At 44.0% G+C, this 22,465-nt stretch overlaps 1 protein-coding gene across 4 annotated transcripts in view; it reads right to left on the bottom strand.

Annotated features, from left to right (window-relative positions):
* The window catches only part of SLC38A10 (solute carrier family 38 member 10), a 748,880-nt gene that overhangs the window by 351,577 nt on the left and 374,838 nt on the right, over positions 1–22,465 (bottom strand). For all 4 annotated transcript variants that reach the window (XM_069655155.1, XM_069655156.1, XM_069655158.1 and 1 more), the window contains one exon: positions 11,717–11,867. In XM_069655155.1, coding sequence (XP_069511256.1) covers positions 11,717–11,867 — 151 coding nt within the window. The remainder of the gene's footprint in view (positions 1–11,716; positions 11,868–22,465) is intronic.

Here is a 22,465-nt window from a genome sequence, read left to right as displayed (position 1 = left end):
TGCAAAATACAGCTTCCACGCCATCTTATTGTGGATTTTTTTTTAAAACTAGAAAGGTAATCCGTGTTCCAGCCTCTATGTGTGTATAGGTGATGTGAATTATTCAAAGCTTATGAAGAGCTAAATTAAATGAATGCATATAGAAGTTATGCTAGACTGGGAGCCTAATTTATGTTATAGTTCTATAAAATGTATTTGATATAAGAAGGGGCTAACATGCCTCATGATATATATCCATGCAGCATGCCGATACGTTCAACAATAACTTGACCGTTAATGTGCATGGCCTCTTTGAGGCTACCTATGCCATTGTTGTTTGTGAAACACTGAATAACCTCTAACACTTAAGTAATTGTGTACGAAACACGTCAATCTACACTGGAGCCCCACCCCAAAGTCATCACGACCTGCTGCTGCAGCTCTCTTGTAGCAGGCCTAAATGGAGGGACAAGTCGGAAGGTGGATTCCACTGTTTCTGGGGATTGGGCGAGCACTGCAGCTGAATGCTGCTCTCTCCTTGGAGGAGATTACTGGGAGGCAGCCGATCGGTCAAAGGCTGTTCTCCACCTGGTGGTGGCAGAAGCCAAGCAGCCTCTTCAAATGACCTCTGGGATCCAACTGCTACTCTCACCAGCAGGCACTGGAGGCCTATGGCGCTCTCAACTTCACCACAAGCCTCTCCTATTGTGGGGCAGACAGAGCAACATCAAAGCATGCTCTCCAATCCAAAAGAAAACCATCGAAAAAGACCCATATATACAAGGTCCGCTTTAGGTGTACTATCACGCAACACCCAATCCACTTGCTCAATAGGTTTGCTGGAGAAGGGCCCAGGTTATGATGTCATTGTGACGTGGGTGCAAGGATGAGGGTTGTTTATAACAGGAAAGTTAAATTCTTCAACAAGCCAGTTTATGCTCACCGAGTTCAAGTATCTGCACCAAATGCATTATTCATCTACTTCCCTTAATCAGTTCTACCTGCACATTGAACATGCTTGTAAGACATAATAGTTGATGTAGACTTCCTCCACTTGGTTTGGAGCTGCAACAAGGGGTTTATATTCTGGTTCGAGGTATTCAGGATTAAGTAATTTCTTGCAGATCATACATCGAGAGTTGCCACAGGAGATATAGCAACAGACCCAATAAGAGTCCCACTGGGAGTTCCCCAAGGATCCTGCCTCTCCCCGACGCTCTACAACACGTATCCAGAACTACTTTTTGCAGCACTAGACACTATGGGAGTAATATATACCAACTTTGCGGACGACACACAAATACTCATTCCCATCACAGGCAACCTCGAACAGCATACCATCGCTGTCAACAAAATGTACTTGATCATCCAGAACAGGATGGCAACCAATAGCCTCTGCCTTAATGGAGAAAAAAGGCTCCCCAGACGGACTAAGTAAGCTCCACCCACAATGCTCAGCCATAGTCATCAACGGTACCCCAATCAATATCTCCAACGAAGTCAAAACGCTAGGGGTTTACCTAGACTCTAGCCTTACCATGTGCAAACACATTAGTGCACTCTCTTCATCTACAGCATACATGGCTACATGGTTACACTTATAGCACTAAGCAGACCCTTCCTAACACCTCAAAACTGCATCACGTTTGCCAGAGCACTCATCCTGGCCAAAATCGACTACTGCAATATTCTCCTATTAGGGACCTAAAAAAAACAAATAAAATGCAACAACTTCAGAAAAAAGCGCTCAGAGCAGCGCTACACATACAAAAGAGTGACCACATCTTACATCATAGAAGAGAGGCCCACTGGCTCCCCATACAAGCCAGGATACTACATAAAACCCTCACCATAGCACACAAATGTGCATCAGGCACTGCACACACCTACCTCAACCAATGCCTTACCCGCAAAGTCACAACTAGAACACTCAGATCGAACACTGATATGCACCTTTGTATCCCCCGCTTCAAGAATTTGAGAACAGGTAACTCCAGCTTTCCAGTAGCAGCCCCGAGAATCTGGAACACTACCAGCCAAAACCTGTAATGAAACTTCCCTCCCAACATTCAAGAAAACCCTTAAAACCTGGCTCTTTAACACATTCTAAAGCCACTAGGCTTCCATACCATAACATAACTGTGAATGTAAATATTAGATTCTTAGACTGAAAAATTGTATTGCCATGTAACTGCTATTTATTTTTCATGTGTAACCATTGGATCGTGCAACTTCTTTGCCTGCTCTTAAGTAATAACACTGTATGCCTGTAAATCTGCAAATATGTATTGACTAAGCTTTCAAGTAATCTTGTAACCTACGCCGTGATACCCCAGGGTTTGGGCGTATAACCAAATGCAACAAATAAATATTTTTTTTAAAAATAAAATCGAAGTGGTGACACAAATCATAGAATAGGAACTACCTCTCGAACCTCCAATTTGTCTTTTGAACATAACAAGAAGTATATCCCTGCACACCCCAAAAATGTACTGGCCTGCTCGTGGTGGCCTCGCCAGACACTGGAACAGTAAATCCGCACCCACACATCTAAGTTGTGGCTCTGGCAATTTTCACTTGGTTAGGACACAGGGCGACTATATACAAGCGCTACCACAGACTGCAAGACCCACAGACATATGGTCATTATACAACCTGCCTTCACAAAAGAATTGTACCAACCTAAAGAGAAACAGTTTTGAGAGCGCTACATCCAAATGGTATGTACTTAATGCACCATCATATTTTAACTCTGACCCTTTTGGAATCTCACCCCTCTACGTCATCAATTACCCTGATGAATTCATGCATTTCTGTGCTTATACTGTTATATCTAAAAAGACACCCTCTTCACCCTAACTACTGTCTTCACCAAAGCTGCGTCTATACTAATCTTATTTCCTCTCTTTGCTCTCACCCGCGTTAACTTTCCAGAAAACACCAGGCCATGCTACTCTTCCCAAGAATCCCTCCCTTGTCTCGGGAGGATAGCTCAGCGGCAACGCGCTTGCCTTGGAAGCAAGACAACACGGAGCAATACAGATTTGATCCCTGGGTCCGCGCTTCGAAATCTCTGGGTAACAAGCGTGCTATAAATAACCTATCATATCATATCTTCCACCCTCTCTACTGTAGACTTAGCATCTTACTTATCCATCAAGATTACAAACACATGAGACACTATGCACACTCTCCTCTCTCTCCCCCACCACCTCCTTGCCACCTTCTACCACCCACCATCCTTTCCTCATTATCCTACCTTTCCCACTGAACACCTACCCATCCACATTCCGCCAACCGATACTGTTCTCCATTTGATTTCTTTGCTCTACAAATTGTTAAAGGAATGGTGCTCCCAAAAATGTTTATTTCAAAAATAGATAGGCAACATAAAAAAAAAAAAAACGATTGGCATTTTTTTTCGAAGTCCCAATGTCAAATTTTGAGCAATTCAAGCTCAAAAATTGAAAAAGTAAGCACATGGGCGCATCCATTTTGTGAAATGGCTGCCTGCCTGTGCTGGCTTTTGCGGCACTAATGAAGGAAAAGCCAGCCAGCTGTAGTAAACAAAAGCTACTACTGGGTGGCTTTTCCTTCATTGGTGCTGGGACTCGGAGGACGCGGACCGGAGACTACAGGCAGAAAAGCTGCCGCTATTTTTATTTTTTTAAAATAAGCACTAGCTGCGGTTTTTTTTCTAGGTTTTCCGGGCTGGAGGAGCCCTGAAAACTTAGAAATAAAACCGCAGCTTTAAAAACGTATTTATGTTTGCGGTCGCTTTTGAAGCGACCGCAAACATAAATACAATGTCATTGTGTTTGAAAACGCTGCGGTTCCAAGCGGGCTTTGTTCCGGGCAGGTCCACCTCCCATAATATCAGGAGATTGTTTAATGTCATGTCCCTCATAGATCAGGACGCCCAGGCTGTAGCGGTTACGTTGGACGCCCAGAAAGCCTTTGACATGGTTTCTTGGAAATACATGTGGCTGGTCTTTGAGACAATGGGTATTGGCCCAAACATGATAGGGTTTATTAGACTATTATACACCTCCCATGTTGCGCGAGTTCGAGTCAACTCACTAACATCTGAGATTTTCACGCTATTTAGAGGCATCCGCCAGGGTTGCCCCTTCTCCCCAATTCTCTTCGCATTAGTGATAGAACCAATGGCGGACTATGTCCGTTCAAGACACTCTTGTAAGGGAATAAGATTGATAGAGGAGTCTGAAATTATATCCTTATATGCAGACGACATCCTACTTTATATCAGAGATCCCACAACTCACCTCAATCCCATATTGAGAGATATCACCCGCATTGGCACCCATTCCGGTTTTACGATTAACTACTCCAAGTCGGAGATCTTCCCGCTCACTAAATCTACCACACAGCCCATCTCCGAATATCCCCTGCGCTGGGCCCCTGACGGCACTAAATACCTGGGTGTGCATGTATCCCTTACTAAACCCACCCTACTTACCGATAATTACTACTCTGCGGTAGCACAAACAGTTGAGGCTAAAATCTCACGATGGCGCACTCTTCCGTTATCCGTTGCGGGCCGACTGTCCCTGATTAAAATGATTCTGCTCCCCAAGCTCTTATACACCTTCAGTAACATACCCATATGGCTGGGAGGGCATACTTCACTAAGTTGCACACGCTCTGCGCACAATTCCTCTGGCACTCTGGTGCGGTGCGCAAGAAGTGGACTGACATGGCACTCTCATATAGACGTGGGGGTATTGCTGCTCCTGACTTTGCTATATATTGGATTGCGGCCCAAGCCCAGCATGCCACTCACTGGTACCCTGGCGCCCCAGTACGCCCTCATGTTAAGCTGGAACGGCTGGCATCCGCTGGTATTAATTTAATGACCCTAGTGCTGCACCAACACTATACTCCGGACTCCCCCGTTGACCCCATTGCTGCGACCATGTTCGCCTGGACACGCATACTAAGCCCATCAGATGGGACCTCCCCGTACTACAAGTGGCTGCCCGCGTGGGCCTTTCCTGGGTTGGAGCCCACGCTGGACGCTGCCTTGGCCCGCCACTGGGAGGCTCTGGGGTATAGGGCATTGTCGGACTTCTATCCAGACGGCAAATTTATAGACCCCCGGACTTGGAGGCCGGGTCACACTAGATCCCCCTTAGAGACTCTTCAATACTACAGGCTTCGCGCTACGTTCCGCACTATGTGGCCCTCCTTCCCGAATGAGCCCCCGGATGACCAGGCAATAGCGTACATTGCTAACTCGGGCGGTGCACGGGGTGTCGTCTCATCATTGTATCATATCCTGCAGGACGTCTCCTCTATTCCGGTTCTCGGAGCGCGCAACAAATGGGCAGACGAACTGGGCCTAGAGATACCTGATGAGTTATGGGAGTGCAAGTGTCTTCACACCCAAAAAGTCTCCCTCAACTTCCGATTTCGGGCCATGCAATATAAACTCCTTAATAGGCTATATTATACACCGCGCAGGACTTCGGGGTTTGCTCGTTCTGAGGTGCACCTCAGCCCGCGCTGCAAGGCCGCGGACGCTGATCACTTACATATGTTCTGGACCTGTCACAAATTGTCTGATTTTTGGGACGGGGTCCTAAAAACACTTAGTGCAGTAACTGAAACCACTATTGATCCCGATCCTCTGGCAGTTCTATTTGGGGTTTGGAGGACTGAGGAAACTAAGCGCCTGAAAAAGTTTTTAAATATAAGTTGTATGATTGCCAAGAAGTGTATACTCCAGAGTTGGAGGTGTTCTTCTCCCCCGATCCCTCAGAGGTGGTTGGGCCTGCTCACATGGTCGCGGAACTGCGAGGAGGACTACTTGACTATGCTGCCGGCCCAATCTCGCCCCAAGAACATTTGGAATGAATTTAACACATATCTCAACAATCAGTGCGAAAGCATGTCGGGGTCTTGTTTGTCTCCGGCCTCCACTCATGCATCGTGATCTCCTCTGGTTTCCTCCTTTATTTGTAAAATATTGCAATCACTGTTGTAATGATGATAAGGTAGCCTGTAAGCAGCTCCACGCTTTACATGATTCATATGCTTGTTGCCTCGATGTTTGTACCTTGTGAACCTCTGCCGATAAAAATAAAAGTTTAAAAAAAAAAAAAAGAAAACGCTGAGGTTTTTCTTTCTAAGTTTCTCAGGCTCCTCTGTGTTGTGTTTCTGCCTGCCTTTGCTTTCACTTTGGGTCTCCGGTGCTCTCCTGGGTGAGCACCGGAGACCCAAAGTGATGGCCACGGCAGGTAGAAACACAATGCGGTTGTGTTTGAAAACGCTGCGGTTTTTCTTTCTGAGTTACTCAGGCTCGGAGGAGCCTGAGAAACGTAGAAAGAAAAACCGCAGCGTTTTCAAACACAACCGCATTGTGTTTCTACCTAAATCTGCTTTCCAATTTGGGGCTTTAGGGCTCCCCGTGGGAGCCCTACAGCCCCAAATGGGAAAGCAGATTCAGGCAGAAACACTGCAGCATTTAGCATTGCGGAAAACAACCGCGTAGTGTTTCTGCCTAAATCTGCTTTCCCATTTGGGGCTGTAGGGCTGTCAGGTTTTCACATTCTGTACCTCACATTGGCAAGATTCCTATGAGAAAAGAGTGTTGTAAATATTATTTCAGGAAAGTAGGAAAGAGAAGGTGGTTTAAATATTAAAAAGATTCTGTTTAGAGAGTTGAACAATTCCTGTTTTTAGTTGTTCTATTTTTTCCCTTAACTAACTTTCATTTAGAAAGTTGAAAATTCCCCAAGCCAAGATGGTGGAACACTTTCACAGCAGTGATTGGTGTAGTTTATAGCAGGCTCATTGTGATGTCATTTAGAATGTTTCCAATAGTTATCAACTGCCTTTCATTAAAGTTTTCACCAGAGTAGGTCATGCTTTAGTTTTCTCCAGTGAATAAAGTTATAGTTTTCACTACAATATAGTTAAGTACTTATTTTTTAGTATAAATCCCTCTCAGAATTTAAATGAGTAGTTCCTAGTTATAGTGAGAGAAGATCTACAGAAGAAAGAAGATTCCAAGAAACTTTGGTTGGCTGAGTGGCAGATTTTTCAAGTTCAAGACGAAGCTAAGTGAAATTCTGAAAGTTTCAGTGTTGTTTCTTAAAAAACTAAAGAACTCTTTATTTTTGTTATTGAAACTATTTCTGAACAATTGGATCAGTTAATGTATATATTTTTATTTTTTAAGTTCCAGTTTAACACCTTACTCGAGAACATTTGGATTAGTCAATTAAATTTGAGCGTATTCATTTTTTGCTTAGTTGTTTAATTGCTAACATATCTTATAACAATACTAACCTTTTATATTACGAGCGCTAGACTGTAGCTATTGTGCGCGCGTATTGTTTATTTTTGACCGCGCGCTTAAGAGAAAAGGACCCTACTGCGTCGCTTGAACGTCGCAGCCATTTTGGAATAGCGTCGTACGTCGCGGCCATTTTCTTTGTGTATGTGTCGCGGCTATCTTTTGGATTGCTGAACATTTTGAATCTTCGTCACGCTTCGCACATGTGTCTTGAAAAACTTTTCAGATTTATGATATTGAATGATTATTTCACAAACTAAATCTCTGCAGACTTCATGGTGAAAATTATCTTCAGCAAGATCCACACCAGGTATTACATATTAAAACATTTCTTATATGAGGACGTTGTTAACAGAAAAGATAATATAGTAATTATTTGGGTATTATTTCCAGAACAATATTAATAGCAAGGAATAAGAAATCAGTGAAGAAACGAAGTTTATAAGAAGTCCTCCCTTGGAATAACATTTAAAGTTGGGTCAAGAAAAGACAATTACAGAAGTCTCCTATTTATGAGAAAAAGACAGAAGGAATAGCCTATTATCTATTAAGCATAGGCTTCAGTTAATGGGAATAGAGTAATACATTTTTTAGAATAGATATTGAGAGTTAGTTTAATATTAAAAAGATTGCCTTTTCATTTTTAGGTTCTCTATTGCTAAATACCAGAGACGTTCCTGTGAAGACAAACAGAAGTGTCAGAAGCAAGAGTTCCTGTGTTTGTTTGTTTATCCATTCCCCTTTCCCCTTGGGTTTGCTTGGCCAATAGTTTTATGTAAAAGGATTGTTGAACAGGCAGGCTTTGGGGGCTAGGTGGGCCAGCTTCACTCCTGCAGGATTCAACTCTTCAGTTCATGATAAGGGCTCGCCACGGGGAGCCCTAGAGCCCCAAATGGGAAAGCAGATTTAGGCAGAAACACAGCGGCATGTAAACACAACTGTGTTGTGTTTCTGCCTGCATTTGCTTTCACTTTGGGTCTCCGGTGCTCTCCTGGGGGAGCACCAGAGACCCAATGTGATGGCCACGGCAGGCAGAAACACAATGCGGTTGTGTTTGAAAACGCTGCGTTTTTTCTTTTTGAGTTACTCAGGCTCGGAGGAGCCTGAGAAACGTAGAAAGAAAAAGTGCAGCGTTTTCAAACACAACCGCGTTACGTTTCTGCCTAAATCTGCTTTCCAATTTGGGGCTCTAGGGCTCCCCATAGGGAGCCCTAGAGCCCCAAATTGGAAAGCAGATTTAGGCAGAAACACAGCGGCATGTAAACACAACCGTGTTGTGTTTCTACCTGCCTTGGCTTTCACTTTGCGTCTCCGGTGCTTCCCCAAAGTGATAGCCACGGCAGGCAGAAACACAACGCAGCTGTGTTTGAAAACGCTGCGGTTTTTCTTTCTGAGTTTCTCAGGCTCCTCCTCCTCGCTTCAAAAGCTACCGCAAACATAAATACAACTTTTTTAAAGCTGCTGCGGCTCCTCCAGCCCGGAAAATTTAGAAAAAAAACCGCAGCTAGTGTTTATTTTCATTTAAAAAAATAGCACTTACCGAGATGCAGCTGCAGCTTTTCTGCCTGTAGTCTCTGGTCCCCGTCCTCCGCGTACAGCACCAATGAAGGAAAAGCCACCCAGTGGTAGCTTTTGTTTACCTGGCTGGCTTTTTCTTCATTAGTGCCGCAAAAGCCAAAGCGAGCACAGCGGCAGGCATTCATTTCACAAAATGGATGCCCCCATGTGCTATCTTTGAGCTTGAATTGCTCAAAATTTTACATAGGGACTTCGAACAAAAAAAATGCCAATCGTTTTTTTTTTATATTGCCTATCTAATTTTGAAATAAAATGTTTTGGGCAAACCATTCCTTTAAAGAACCTCCTCTGACCTCGCCATCCTCTTCAGCCGATGCCTCTCCACAGGTATCTTGCCCTGGCTGCTATAGAATAGCCACTATCATCCATATATTGAAGAAACTAACTGCCAACCCAAACAACCCCTCTTTCTTTAGACATCTAACTCTCATGCTGCACCACTCTAACATCCTTGAATGTGCCGTCTTCAATCACACACTGATATGCCTCGAAGCTCACATACTCTGCGATCCACTACCATCAGGATTAAGGAGTAAAACACTCCGCCAGAACCGTTCTCTTCCATCTCGCTTACTTTCTGTCAGCCACTCCCGACTCTGATTTATACTCAATCCTGATCCAACTTGATCTCTATGCTGCCTTTGGCACAGAATATAATCCCCTCAAACCCCCTACTCCGTCGGCTTGAATGATGTTGCACTTGACTGGTTTGCCGCCTACCTGTCTAACTGCTACTTCTCCATCTCGTGGATCTATCACTTCTCCACTTCCGTTCACTCCCAATGGGCGTTGCCTAGCGACCAATCTAAGAACCTCTCCCATTTACCTTCTATTCCTCTTCCCAGAGCCCTCACATTTCCCATTGCCATGCATGACCATGCCACCCAGCCCTGTTTTACTTCCATTGGATTCTGTGACTTGTAATTTTTCTAAATTTCAAATGGGGGAAAAACGACAGGCCACAGAATTCCAAGGCAGGACTGGAAAGCCTTCTCACCCATGGCCATGGGAAACGAGAGAGCTCCGTCTTCCCTGTGTAAACTCGCCAATCCTTTGACTTTCAATACCAACGTTTTGTTGATGACACTCATATCTTTTTCTCCTTTTCTTCCTTCACCCCGGCCATCTCAGAATTAATCACCAGTGGTCTCACAGCTATCCAACACTGGATAGCCTTATGCTGCTTGGTGGTAAACTCATCCAAAACGGAAGTTATCTTTCACCTTGCTTCCAATGCCAATGCTACTCTCCTATAGCCCATCTCCTCCCCCTCTATCCTCCTCACTCAATCGCCTAAGATTGGCAAATGTGGGGTCCTCTTATACAGTGACCTTAGACTACATCAATGTATCATTACAACAGCGACCATGGCCAGGACCAACCGATGCAATATGCATACAATTTGCACCCACCTCTCACTGAATCTCTCCCCTAGTAATGAGCATATTTGACTGATGCAGCCTATTTCATGGCCTTCCCCTCTGAATAAAGTCCTAAACTTGAGGACATGCACCCACTATAACTAGACAGAACCTGACCCACCTCCACCAGTAGACAACATGCTGGATGGCTCTCCATAAACAATCACTTGCTATCACAATTCCTACTCCTGGTCTTCAACTCTAACAATGCCCCCCGCCCCCCAACCCACCACACACAATACCTCATGGACTACATCTTTCTTTACACTCCCCCCCTCTTACTCATGGATGCCCTCTGTTGGCAACCCTTCTATGCACCACTGTTCTGGTACTCCTGCTGCGTCTGCTTTTTCTCAGTACTTATACCCCACCACTGCAATGTCTCTGTCTAGTCATCAAAAAGAGCCCAAATGTTTTAATAACCAGACTCAAACACCATTGGCTAGTTAATTAAAACACATAGCACCTATTACTTACTCGGGAATGCAAAAATGGATTTAGCCCTGCATGTTCATCGTATTTATGCTTGTCCTGATGTTAATGTACCTGCTCAATGTACCTTGTTGGATCTACCCACACATCACTAGGCTTACCCACAACTACAGCATATTGTAAAGGCAACTCACCCCGGCAATACCTCAATCATCTGATACTTTATCCTATGCAAGTAACTTCTGTTGGAAATGCTACTCGGACTGTCTGAATAAATACAAATAAATAAAAACGTAGAATGCAAAAGAATTGTCTAATATATAAATTAAGGATGCTAATTTATTCTTCAGTGGGGTAATTTGGTTTTGCATTTGAGTGCGTATTTCAATCCCAAAATAAATAAATAAAAAAAGATAAACCATCAGTCATTAACATTCTCATTTGGTACGTTTTCCCTAACAGATGGGAAGAGTGCAGGGGTCTCTCTTTTCAAGTGTGTTCCCTAAGTGCCCGACAATGTAGCAAATGTCTATATATTGCATATTGTGCACTGTAGTTTTTAAAAAAACAAACAAAAAAAAACACCAATATGGCCTCATGGTGGTTTATGTATCTGATGAACAGTGAATGAAGATGTGGTTTTAAAATGTTTTGTCATACACCAGTGAGACTAACATTGTCAACATAAATATTGTCAGCATAAATTGATCCAAACGCAACAAACCCATCTTAAACAGGTACCAAACAACCACCTGGGAGATTGCCAATGGGGTGGCTGAGCTTTTGCTGCACAGATATGTGGTTGAATTACAGGCCACATGCGCCTGGGCTCACAAAGCCATTCATCTTTTCTGGTCAAAAAATGCGAACGATTTAAGCATGAAGAGACATTGCAGTCTGTGTTTGTGGTATGCAAATTGTCAATATAACTGTGGTATAAGGCCGAACAGCAAGAGCCAATTTCAATAAGCGTTGAAGAACATACCCGGGATTTGAGCAGGGTCAGGATTCAGCTCTTCTCGGTCTTTCATCAGCTCCGCAGGCAAGGGATCCAGTTTCACAGGTATGTCCTCAGTCACCGACAGAGTGGAGTACGTGCTTATCACCAGGATACCAAGACCAATTCCCAGGATCATCTGTTCGGGGAAGACACGGGATGTGTGGTTAACGGTATGGTCTAGGTGCACCACACTCAATGGAAGCATGTGCAAACAGACAACCCAATTATTGAAAAGTCAGAGATACGCTTAGTGGGCTGCGCAAACGGGAACGTTTTTTAGAATAGCTTGGATGACCCATGTCTTTTCCCACCGCCTGCAAAGGACTGCTATAATACATCTGGTATATTAAAGGAGATAAACTCCCACTTCGCCCGTAATGAAGAATGAGCTCTTTCACAGTAACCTGACTCTCTCCGTTTCCAACATTTGACTTCTTCATCTTCAAAACCACCATCACAAACGATGCCCATGATGACAGTCACAGATGAGAGGCAAGGAATGGGCACAGAGTCTGAACTCTCCCTTCACCTGCTGAAACAGTCCTAATGCATCCTTTTGCGCAGAACGTAAAGACGACGCTGGTGGGTACTAAACCAAAAGCCCCTTATGCACCTAGAGATTCAGTTTGGATGTAGTTTGTGCTACACAACAAAACTTGGATCCTCTTCAAGGGCCCACCCACGGGTAATATTACTATGACAGTGGTGAACCGTTTGAAGATGCTTTACATTTTAGACACATCTATGCACAGTGGTTAAAAAAAAAAGAAAGAAAAAAAATCAGCTTCATAAATGTTACCACTTGCATTTGTCACCCATTCATCATGATATCCCGTTTCATCAGCATGCTAAAATAGCTGTGATGTAGCAAATCGTGTCTCCTCCCTTATACACGATCATTGTACGACAAAAATTAAAGTCCAAATATGTTTTAAAGTGACATACATTTGTCAGGATTGTGTCATGGTGTGGACTTTGGCTTTCCCTTTGGGGCACTTCCCCAGACTGCACTTCTGGTTTTACTTTCTCCTCTGGTTTCATCATTTCACCTGGAAATGAAGACGTCCTTCTTGCCGCTAACCGATTGTTCCCAGTTTCCCTTGGATGTACAGTCTTAGGCTCACTCATTGACTTACAAAAGTACATTGTGAGAAGCGCTGGTCTCTTCTTGTCTTTACACTGCCTGAAGCCTGGCCTGGATATGACAACATTCAGCCTTTTACTCGTGTACCCCTTTTTCCCCACTGGACTCTTCTCTTCTGTCCATAACAGCACTTACAGATAATTTGGAACTAGGATCCATATGCCAAATTACAACGCAATACGTCTGTGTTCACTATTTCCCACAGATATCTTTTTCCTTCCAGCAGAATGGAGGGGTTTAATTAATCACTCCTTTGTTCCTCTGGCACTTCAAATTCAGACTCCCAAAATGCAGCATTTCACTCTTGATTTCATATGAACTCCGTCTCCAAGTTGGAGTGGCTCAATGTTGGTTGGTTTGTGTGTGCCTGGGGTTGCCATGCAACATGCCTATTCTTCCAGTGAACGTCTGCTCTATTCCACCCATAGAAACTCACCTCGATGCTTTTGGGAATACCACTCTTGCTTGTCCAAGTTTCTCTCCTTCTCTTTTCATGCAGGCCCTATACAGAGCCAGGTCTTGGTTGGTTTTTAGTTTTTTGTCAACTTCTCTTGAGTTCTTCTGTTGGCAAACCCTCTACCACTCCTCTGGTTTCAGAACATATGTTCTGTTCCCTTTTGGCTTGTTCTCTATGCCTTTCCTCGTCTGGCCTTAAGTTTGCAAAGCCTTCCCAACGTTCGGGCAGTCCCCACTCTTTCACTTCAGCATAGTCGCTCTGGGCTGTTGTCCTGACCCCCAGCTAGGGAACAGGCGCAGTTGTCCTCCAATGTTGGTCTCTAGGCTGCAGCACTCCGATATTCCTCCCATATTCGCTCAAATCAGTGGGTCTGGGTTAGACATAGGTCTCCCCACCCTCCGGTGGTTGTTGTAGGGCAAACACATTCATAATCCGTCTGGTCTATCTGTATCCCTATCTCACAGTGTACTCTGCCTCTGTGCTTGCCATCCTGCCCACCGCCCCCAACAAGCATGAACCGTCCGTCCCTCTCGCCTGCCGACTGTTTGCCTCTCACATTCACTTTTAAGCGATGGGGTGCAGCTCCTGCAACAGACAGGGAAGAGAGACCTGCGAGATAAATTGGTTTCAAGTAAACCATCGACCAAAGAGCCTATCACAAGATGTACAGCAACATTTCCCTGCCTATATTGTTCCAACTGTGTATTTGTTACCAAGGGAAACACCATTAACCATCCCTGTATGGGTGAAGAGATCAAACTGAAGAATTTTGCGACTTGTGACCGTAAGAACATTGTCAATTCGATAAAATGCCCATGTGGGCTCTATTACGTTGGTCAATCTAAACGACCAGCTAAGGTCAGGTGGAATGAGCACAGGTCCTGCATCAGGAAAGCAAACCTCAACTAAGCAGTGGCCAGACATTGGCAGGAAATAAGACACAATCTGTCCCAGTTTAGGTTCCAAATAGTCGACGTTGTGACCGGACCAAACCCACACGAGGACATGATCATTAAATTAGACTGATAAGAAACCTACTGGATTGACCACCTTGGCACCCTCAACCCGGAGGGGATGAACGAGGAGATTAACTTTAATTGGTACATCTGAAATGCTATTATGCATAGTATCGGTCTTCCAGTGTGAAATCTTCACGCATGCATGTTTATTCCTCTCACAACCTATACAGACATTTACACAACCCCTTGATATGGGTTTTACATATCAGAGTACAATAGTGTACACCTTAAACTGTCTTTTTTGTTCGTAATTCCCCCATTTATTACAGTGCACTTTTACATCATCAAGCAGTTACAGCTTTGCACATCTATTTTCGCCCCCCAGTGGTTTATCAACATCTATTTGATACTGATCCACATTATCATAATTTGACACCCACCAGTTATGTGCACCAATGCCGCACGTTCTTTTCACCAGCACACATTTTTTGCATAATTCTGTGTTTTTGAGTATTTCCTATTTGGCACTGTGTGCGCAGTGATCTTCAGTGATCCAATTCACACTAGGTCGCACAACAGTGCTGCACAGCCATTGGCATTTTAAATTTTCCTTTCAGCCTTGATCGCGTTTTTTGCTCTGTAACGCGTCAAGCCTTTATTGATGTGCACCCTCTTCCACGTGGGAGGAAGTTAAAGCTTTCATTTGACGAACAATACACGGTTACAGCCGTCTGTGATTTAAATCGCAATTGTGTAAGGGTTCTGCTCACTTTCTTTTTGATTCAAATACATGGCGTACACGTCAATTACCCTGTTGCCAGGAGGCAGACGCGTCCCGATCACTCTATTGCTATGGAGGAGTCGGGACGCAAGGCGCTGTGAGCGTGGCTACACTCCCATGTGTGCCGCGTCACACATCTCACCGGTCGCCCTGGTAACGCGCGTAAACATATGGTGGCGCGCGCTTGTCTTCACTGCCACGTCCGCAGTTGGAGAAGCAGAAGGTAAGCTCTAAGACTACATGCCACAGCGTGCTTTAGACATTTACAGCATAAGGGTTACTTTAAACGCTATACGCCTACATATTCCTTTTCAGAGCCTGCATTATCCAATAAGATTGGCATTGCTCTCATTCATATGAGGTAATTAAATTTGTTTTTATTCACACGCTGTGATCTACTGTAAATCTGGTAGTATTATATTGTGTTTTGAGACTTGCAGAGCTCACACAGAGATTGACCCGTTGGTCTTACAATTAAGTTACTTTCATTGACCATTCTTTCACTAATAATCATGTTTTACTGTACCTTTGACACCCTGCATTATCTCCAGTATTTTTACATTCTCTTCACATGTACTCTTCTGGGCACTCACTTGGGTATGTATCTTATTTGTCTGATGATAATCTTTAATGGTTTTTTTCAATGATGGATGACACAGATTTATTTACTTTGCCTATGTATACTGTTGGATAACCTTGATAACAATTGTAATGATAAATCCCTTGACTGTATCTGGTAGGGCTCTGCCATTATCAAAGAGAACTTCTCCGAAATGCATTGGTTTATGAGCCCTTACTGATGAGGCAACAGCTGGCCTCCATTACTATTTTTGCATTCAAAGATTTTGGAATTGTTTTCTCAGAAGTCCTCTATCACTCTCAACAGAGCATTTGCATTAACTACTGAAGAGAGATTTCTTACCGCCCGAACTTTTCTTGATACACTGGTAGCCCCATTTGGGGAACAAAGCGAGAGCGACTGGCTAACTTTGTGGTTCCCACACAGTTTTTTTGTGTATTAAAGAGAGATTCCCCTGCCAGGGGCCCATCTTCCTGTCAAGATGATGTCCGCTTTGATGTTTTCTGTGATACTTTCCTACAATGTGCTATGAAGATATGCTGGAAGCAGCAGTAATGCACAAGCTCAAGTGGTTGATGTTTTGAATTCAGGGCAGAGCTTAACAGCCCGTAGAACTGAATCCTCAGGGCGAGTGAAAACTGCTTTTCTTTGGGTGGGTACACGGCAATTCAAGTGTATGGGCATTTACTGGGCTTGGCGGGTGAGTAAACTGATTACATGGCGGGAGACGCCCGCCAAAAGCGTGCGAGTTGAGGGGTATGGCTACCCGTGCTTCCCTCAACCTTGCATAATTCATCAACACAAAGAGATCTTGCCTAACAAAATCCAATCCTCACTTAAACCCAAAGAGCTTCATCAGGCAATTCACATCTGGAAAACTGCACAGCATATCAAATGGCTCATCCCAGGACACCAGCACCAAATGTAACTATTTCCTCCTTACAAAGATACTAGTATTAGGATGTGATTGCTCAGCAATCATCCTCTGCTGCCTTCTCAAAATGTCCTCACTTTTGGTCTCCACATGCTATTACCACAACAGACAATATTCCTTCCATACGTTTAAAACCTCCCAATCCCAACCGACCCAAACTAATGGACAGCCAACAGAGAGAGAAACCCCATTTCTCAAATCTAGCCATTACCAGTCAAGACATAAGATAGTTCTCAAAAACTGAATTACAGAATTTGCCAATTAACATTTTCTTGATTACCGAACAAACCTAATTGATTAGCAATTTTGAACTAATGTTGAAATGTCACCACAAGTTATTTGTTCCCAAGACATAACATTAGCAACAATACAGAATTTTTGTCTAGCGCTGAAGACATTAGCGAGAAGAGTGTCTGTAAAATGGAAATTGTTAGCTGCATGAATGGACATAATTAAAAAGATATGATAAAACAACCCTGAAAATGTTTTTCGGTGCAAGGCTCTGTGCAACTGGGTGCAGCCAGTGTTCCACAGGGTAGTGTCCCATATATTGTATGCTTGACCCATCATTTGTTGTCTACGGAGAAGTTCAGAAGTTTCATAAAATCAAGAAGTTCACAATGTTAAAGGAAAGTCATAGCCTGAGACTAAGTATGCAGTATGGATTTGCAGCAGGCAGGATAATTGTCAACTTCGAGTGAACAAGATGGCCCTAGCCTGTCATTGATATCAACTGTTTTCAATATAGCATTAATTACCACTTACAGGGGGATGGGGGTTAACAGTCTTCAAGCACAAGACAGGTAAGCACAAGCGCAGCATTCCAGCCCTGCGCATCCATGAAAGCAGTATTTATCACTTTTAGCACTCAGCGTCACCATCCGCAATGTTGATACTTTTTTGTTTTTAAGGGAACCAGGATTTGCATAATTCATACTTTGAAATTACCCATATGTCCGTGATTGGAAATGTATCTCCAGTACCTGCATGTGAGCAAGAAGGTGTGCAGGTGATTGGGCAGGAGATTGAGGTGTGTAAATCCAATGGAGACTCAGCCTGGGGCACCACCTACAAGGACAGGGTGAAGGCTGGGTGGCCTGCATGAAATGTGGGCTGCTACTCACAGATTCTGCTTGTCCTCACAGCCTCCAGACTAGCCAGCTCTCTCCTGCAGTTGCTAATATACAATGCAATCAAAACTGTAGAGCAATACAAGCTCCGGAGGCTTACTACAATGTATGGTATTACAGTAGATCTGTACATGTACAGACTGGATGGAACTATTGATCAATACCTTGTGTAAACATCAAGTTAGATTGGTGTATTCATATGTAAGAGGAAAGAATGGGACTAAGCAGAGTGGATGGCATAGCAGGCATGCAGGCAGATAGCTGTACAAACTAGGTGCAATATTGTAGTTTTGCAACTATCTCACTTTTAGGGTAGCTGGTATAAAGCAACAGGGTGATAAGATAAAAATGTGAAGGAGTTTGGGATCAGCTCATGGGTGGAGCACCAGTTGAACAAACATATGCAATCAACATGTCACAGAATTAGGTTTGTCATCAAAAGCATTTGGCCATGTGATCATGTACATTTTCAAAAGTGTTTACCTGTCAATATGATGCATGTTCACCAACAAAATGAAATGTAGTTTACACTATGAGATTGAGATACAAAAACCTACATTTTACTGAACAACATGGGGACAATGCAGTGTTTCACAGTAGAAATACTTTAATTATAATTATGCATTCTGTAACATCTTAAATCTTTAGGAAGAGAATGTCAGAACTTTCTTTTAAAAGAAATAAAGTGAAAACATACTGGTCTTTGCCAGACAGTATGTAGTTAGTCCAATTAAAATCCCAATTTACTTCTGGTTTGAAATTATTTTCAAAAAAGAGAAAAAAATCTTGCCTATCACTTCGACACAGCCCTCTGGAAATTTTTGGAGTGGAGGAGGCGATTACTGCTGCACTCTCTCTCTCCATTAGCTTCTTTGAACTTGCAGTGAACAAATAAATGAGGGTGGAGGGAGCGCCAAGGAAAAAAGAGGAATTCCGGGTGAGCTGTGCTTTCATTGAACACAGGAATTTAAAAAGCAAGCTGTGCTACACAACTGTCATTTTAATTAGCAAACCTACAGAATTGCCTAGCAAATTGCTATGCGAGACTGCTTATTTCATGCCCTGCAAGCAATCGCATCAGCTCACTAGCAATACCAAATCAGCATTATTGTAACATACAATAATGCTTTTCAGCAAAATTAAATACTGAAATATAGCCTAGGCTTGGTAGTACATGGATCTTATTTCATTTTTTTTTACAAGGGATCATTTACTAATCTGTGGTAATCTTTGAATATGTATTTTGTATTCATTTGGTATTTGGGAAGACATTCCTACCCGAAACACACAGAAGAATGCGGGAACTCAAGTACTTGACCTAAAAACTGAAGTCTGTCTGAACATAGACCTTGGGGCTCAGAGTTCACCATAATATGTCATAAATCCTATATCTATCAAGGCAACCACATCAACAACGCTAGAAGAGAACAGTGGTCGAAGTGTACAAAAAGAAGTAGTGGAGCTATGTTCCCTACTGGTCTGCACCGCTCTCCGCAAACCCCATCGACACACCCCCCCCCCATGCACAATATAAACCCCCAAATGCATGTGCCTGCAGTTTAAGGGAATGTTCAGTGCACTGCACTGAAAGTGCAAGTTTCAACTGCTTCCTACCTTTTATTTTAAAACGAAACCGTTTCAGAACGGTTTCTTTTTAAAATAAAAGTATAGGAATGGTAAAACTTAATTAAAAGAAGTAGAGGAGCACCGCTCCCAACCGCTCCCGCCCACTTCGACCACTGGGAGAGAACTCTCCAATATCACTTCTTGCCAACAGCTATTGATCACCACTTCCTAAAACACCTAATGAGTGAGGCCAGTGTTGCCAAGTAAGCTTATTATAAAGAAACTTCATATTTGGAGACGCTTGTTGCTTTTTTCATGCACTTATTGCAGCAGATGTACGCCATTCATTGGCTTGCTAACTCTGCACCTAAGTCTGTTACCACATAGCTGCTAAACTGAGTATCCTGGACTGGGCTGGTGGCATCACCTAAACGACCTACAATTAAACACCTTGTATTTGTATTTATTGAGATTTCTATAGCGCTTTGCCAAAACACTGAACATACAGAAAGACACGGTACAAACAAGAAAGTAATGATGGCAGTAAATTATTACATGCAAAGTATTAAGGATCAGATAAGCGTGATACAAGATAGCTTTAAGCTCATGATAGGTGGATTATGAACGGATGGATGGTAAGAGGGAGGAATTGCAGTGATAAGGGGAAAGTACGCGAAAAGCGAGAAAACATGAGGACGCACAAGGAGGTTTGAGCGCAGGGCGGACTGTGAGCAGAGAAAGAGAAATTAGAGGGAGACTAGAGATAAGAAGGTGGAAGACCATGGATACATTTAAAGAGGATAGAGAGAAAATGAAACAGAAGACATGATTCAAATGTTAAAATAGTGGCAGAAAGTAGTGAAAAAGATGGGAATAATGTCAGAGTTATAGATGGAGTGGGACTCTGAGAAGGAGGAAAGGAGATGAAAGAGGAAGAGGGACAAGGAAGAAATAACAGTACCTCTGTTTTGGATGGGTTAAGGTGGAAGAAATGAGACATCCAAGATTAGGTGGAGGAAAGACAAGCCGAGACTTGGGAATGAAAGGTATCAGACTTGGGAATGAAGGGTATCAGTGAATTTAGAAAAGGAAAATAAAATCTGAGAGTCATCGTAAAAGTGACAGGATAGATTGAAAGATGGAATAAGTGAGGAAAGGGGAATAGTATTGAGGGAAAAGAGGGTACCCTGTATGGAAGGGTTTGGGGGGGATGAAAGAAGGCCAGCCCAGGACATTGAATAGGAGACAGAACCAGAAATGCCCAGGGAAGAAAGAAGAGTGTAGAGTGGGGTGGACAACAGTGTCAAAGGCAGCAGATACGTTAAGAAGAATTAGAATACAAGTTTGTTCTGGCGTGCTGAAATAATGGAGCTTGAGACGTTTAAGAGAGCTGTCTCAGTATAGTGTGCAGGCCAAAAGCCCGACAAGTAAGGGAGAAGAGAGTGGAGATCCAAGTAGGAAGATACCGTCAAGTACACAACGGAGAAGGGAGAGAGGGACTGAGAGATTTCTTCAGAAAAGGAATAATAATAACATGCTTAAAAGTACAGGGGAAAAGTAGAGAGAAAGGTTAATAAGAGAAGCAAGATAAGGAAGAATCTGAGGGTATACAGAAGGAATAAGAGTTGAGGGTAGAGGGTGAGTGGGTAAGGCAGTAGGATGTCCACGGGAGTGAAGGGTGGGCCCAAAGGCAGAACAAACAGTGACTTTCAAAGTAAAGCAGCCCGCTCAGTCTGAGGCAGATACAGAAGTGGAAAAAGAAGGATTAGGTGGGTAAGGAGAAAGGATATTGTTGAGGAGTTGAAAACGACGGAGCGGATGGTGGGCTATGAAGAGAGTGAGGAAAAGTATTGTTTCTTGGTTGCGAGAAGTACGGAATCATATGAGGAGTGAGTAGAAGAGAGTGAATAAAGGTCAGAGGGGGGCTCCAGTAATCTGCCATGGGGGAGCCGCGTTGTAAAAAAACACCGGCAGAGCAGTTCTGGTCCCCCGCTCGCCTCCTCTCCTCCATGCATGCCCCCCAATGTGGGGGATGCAGGGAGAGAGGGGCGCATGGGGCACCGGTGCTGCATTAATAACGCAGCTCCCCCATGGCAGATTGCTGGGCTCCAGCAATCTGCCATGGGGGAGACGCGTTGTAAAAAAACACCGGCAGAGCAGTTCCGGTCCCCTGTTCGCCTCCTCTCCTCCATGCATGCCCCCCAATGTGGGGGATGCAGGGAGAGAGGGGCGCAGGGGCACCGGTGCTGCATTAATAACGCAGCTCCCCCATGGCAGATTGCTGGGCTCCAGCAATCTGCCATGGGGGAGCCGCATTGTAAAAAAACACCGGCAGAGCAGTTCCGGTCCCCCGCTCGCCTCCTCTCCTTCATGCATGCCCCCCAATGTGGGGGATGCAGGGAGAGAGGGGCGCAGGGGGACCGGTGCTGCATTAATAATGCGGCTCCCCCGTTGCAGATTGCGACGGGGGAGCCGTGTTAAAAATAAAGCCGGAACGGGTGACTTACCTCGCACTCGCACACGTCGGCAGCAGCAGCAACAACAGGGAACACAGGACACCACAACGCAGCCTGGACGCGCCATCCAAATGCAGGAAAGCGCGCGTCCAGGCTGTGCTTATTTTCTGCTTCCATGGCCACGCCCCCACCACATTGCACTGGCTGAGCATGTGCATGGGAGCCAGTGGCTCCCCATTGCACATGCTCAGTTCAGTGCGGCAGAAAAAGAAAAAAGCGTTACTCTTTTTCTTTTCTTTTCTTCTGGAAGGCATCACGCGCCCCCCCCAGGCATGGTGGAGCGCCCCACAGATTGAAGACCTCTGTTCTAGGACATGAAGTCCAGATTTTGGAATTGGTTCGGAAGACTTGAATATACATTGTTATTAGTCTTAAATGGTGAATGATTCCTAGATAAATAGTAGGGGGAATTGGAAAGCGATACTTCCTTATTATTCATGGCAGAAGGAGTGTGCGTATAACAATAGGCCATGGGGTACTAGATCTGGGAGGGTTGTCAGGAGTAAATAGATGATACCATGTCCCACCCGATGAAGCCATGACATCTCCCCGGAGGTCGTCTCCCCATGTGATGCTCCCTTATATGGCCACCCCAGAGTCCATGTGCCTATAAACAAAAGGAAAGGGAGAGAACATCAAGTGAATTATACGCCAATTTCATTTTTAG

Source organism: Ambystoma mexicanum, chromosome 3q (genome assembly GCF_040938575.1).
Source record: "Ambystoma mexicanum isolate Mex_15411 chromosome 3q, UKY_AmexF1_1, whole genome shotgun sequence".
Taxonomy (NCBI): domain Eukaryota; kingdom Metazoa; phylum Chordata; class Amphibia; order Caudata; family Ambystomatidae; genus Ambystoma; species Ambystoma mexicanum.
Note: the sequence above shows the minus strand (reverse complement) of the source record. Positions and strands in the feature narration are given on the sequence as shown.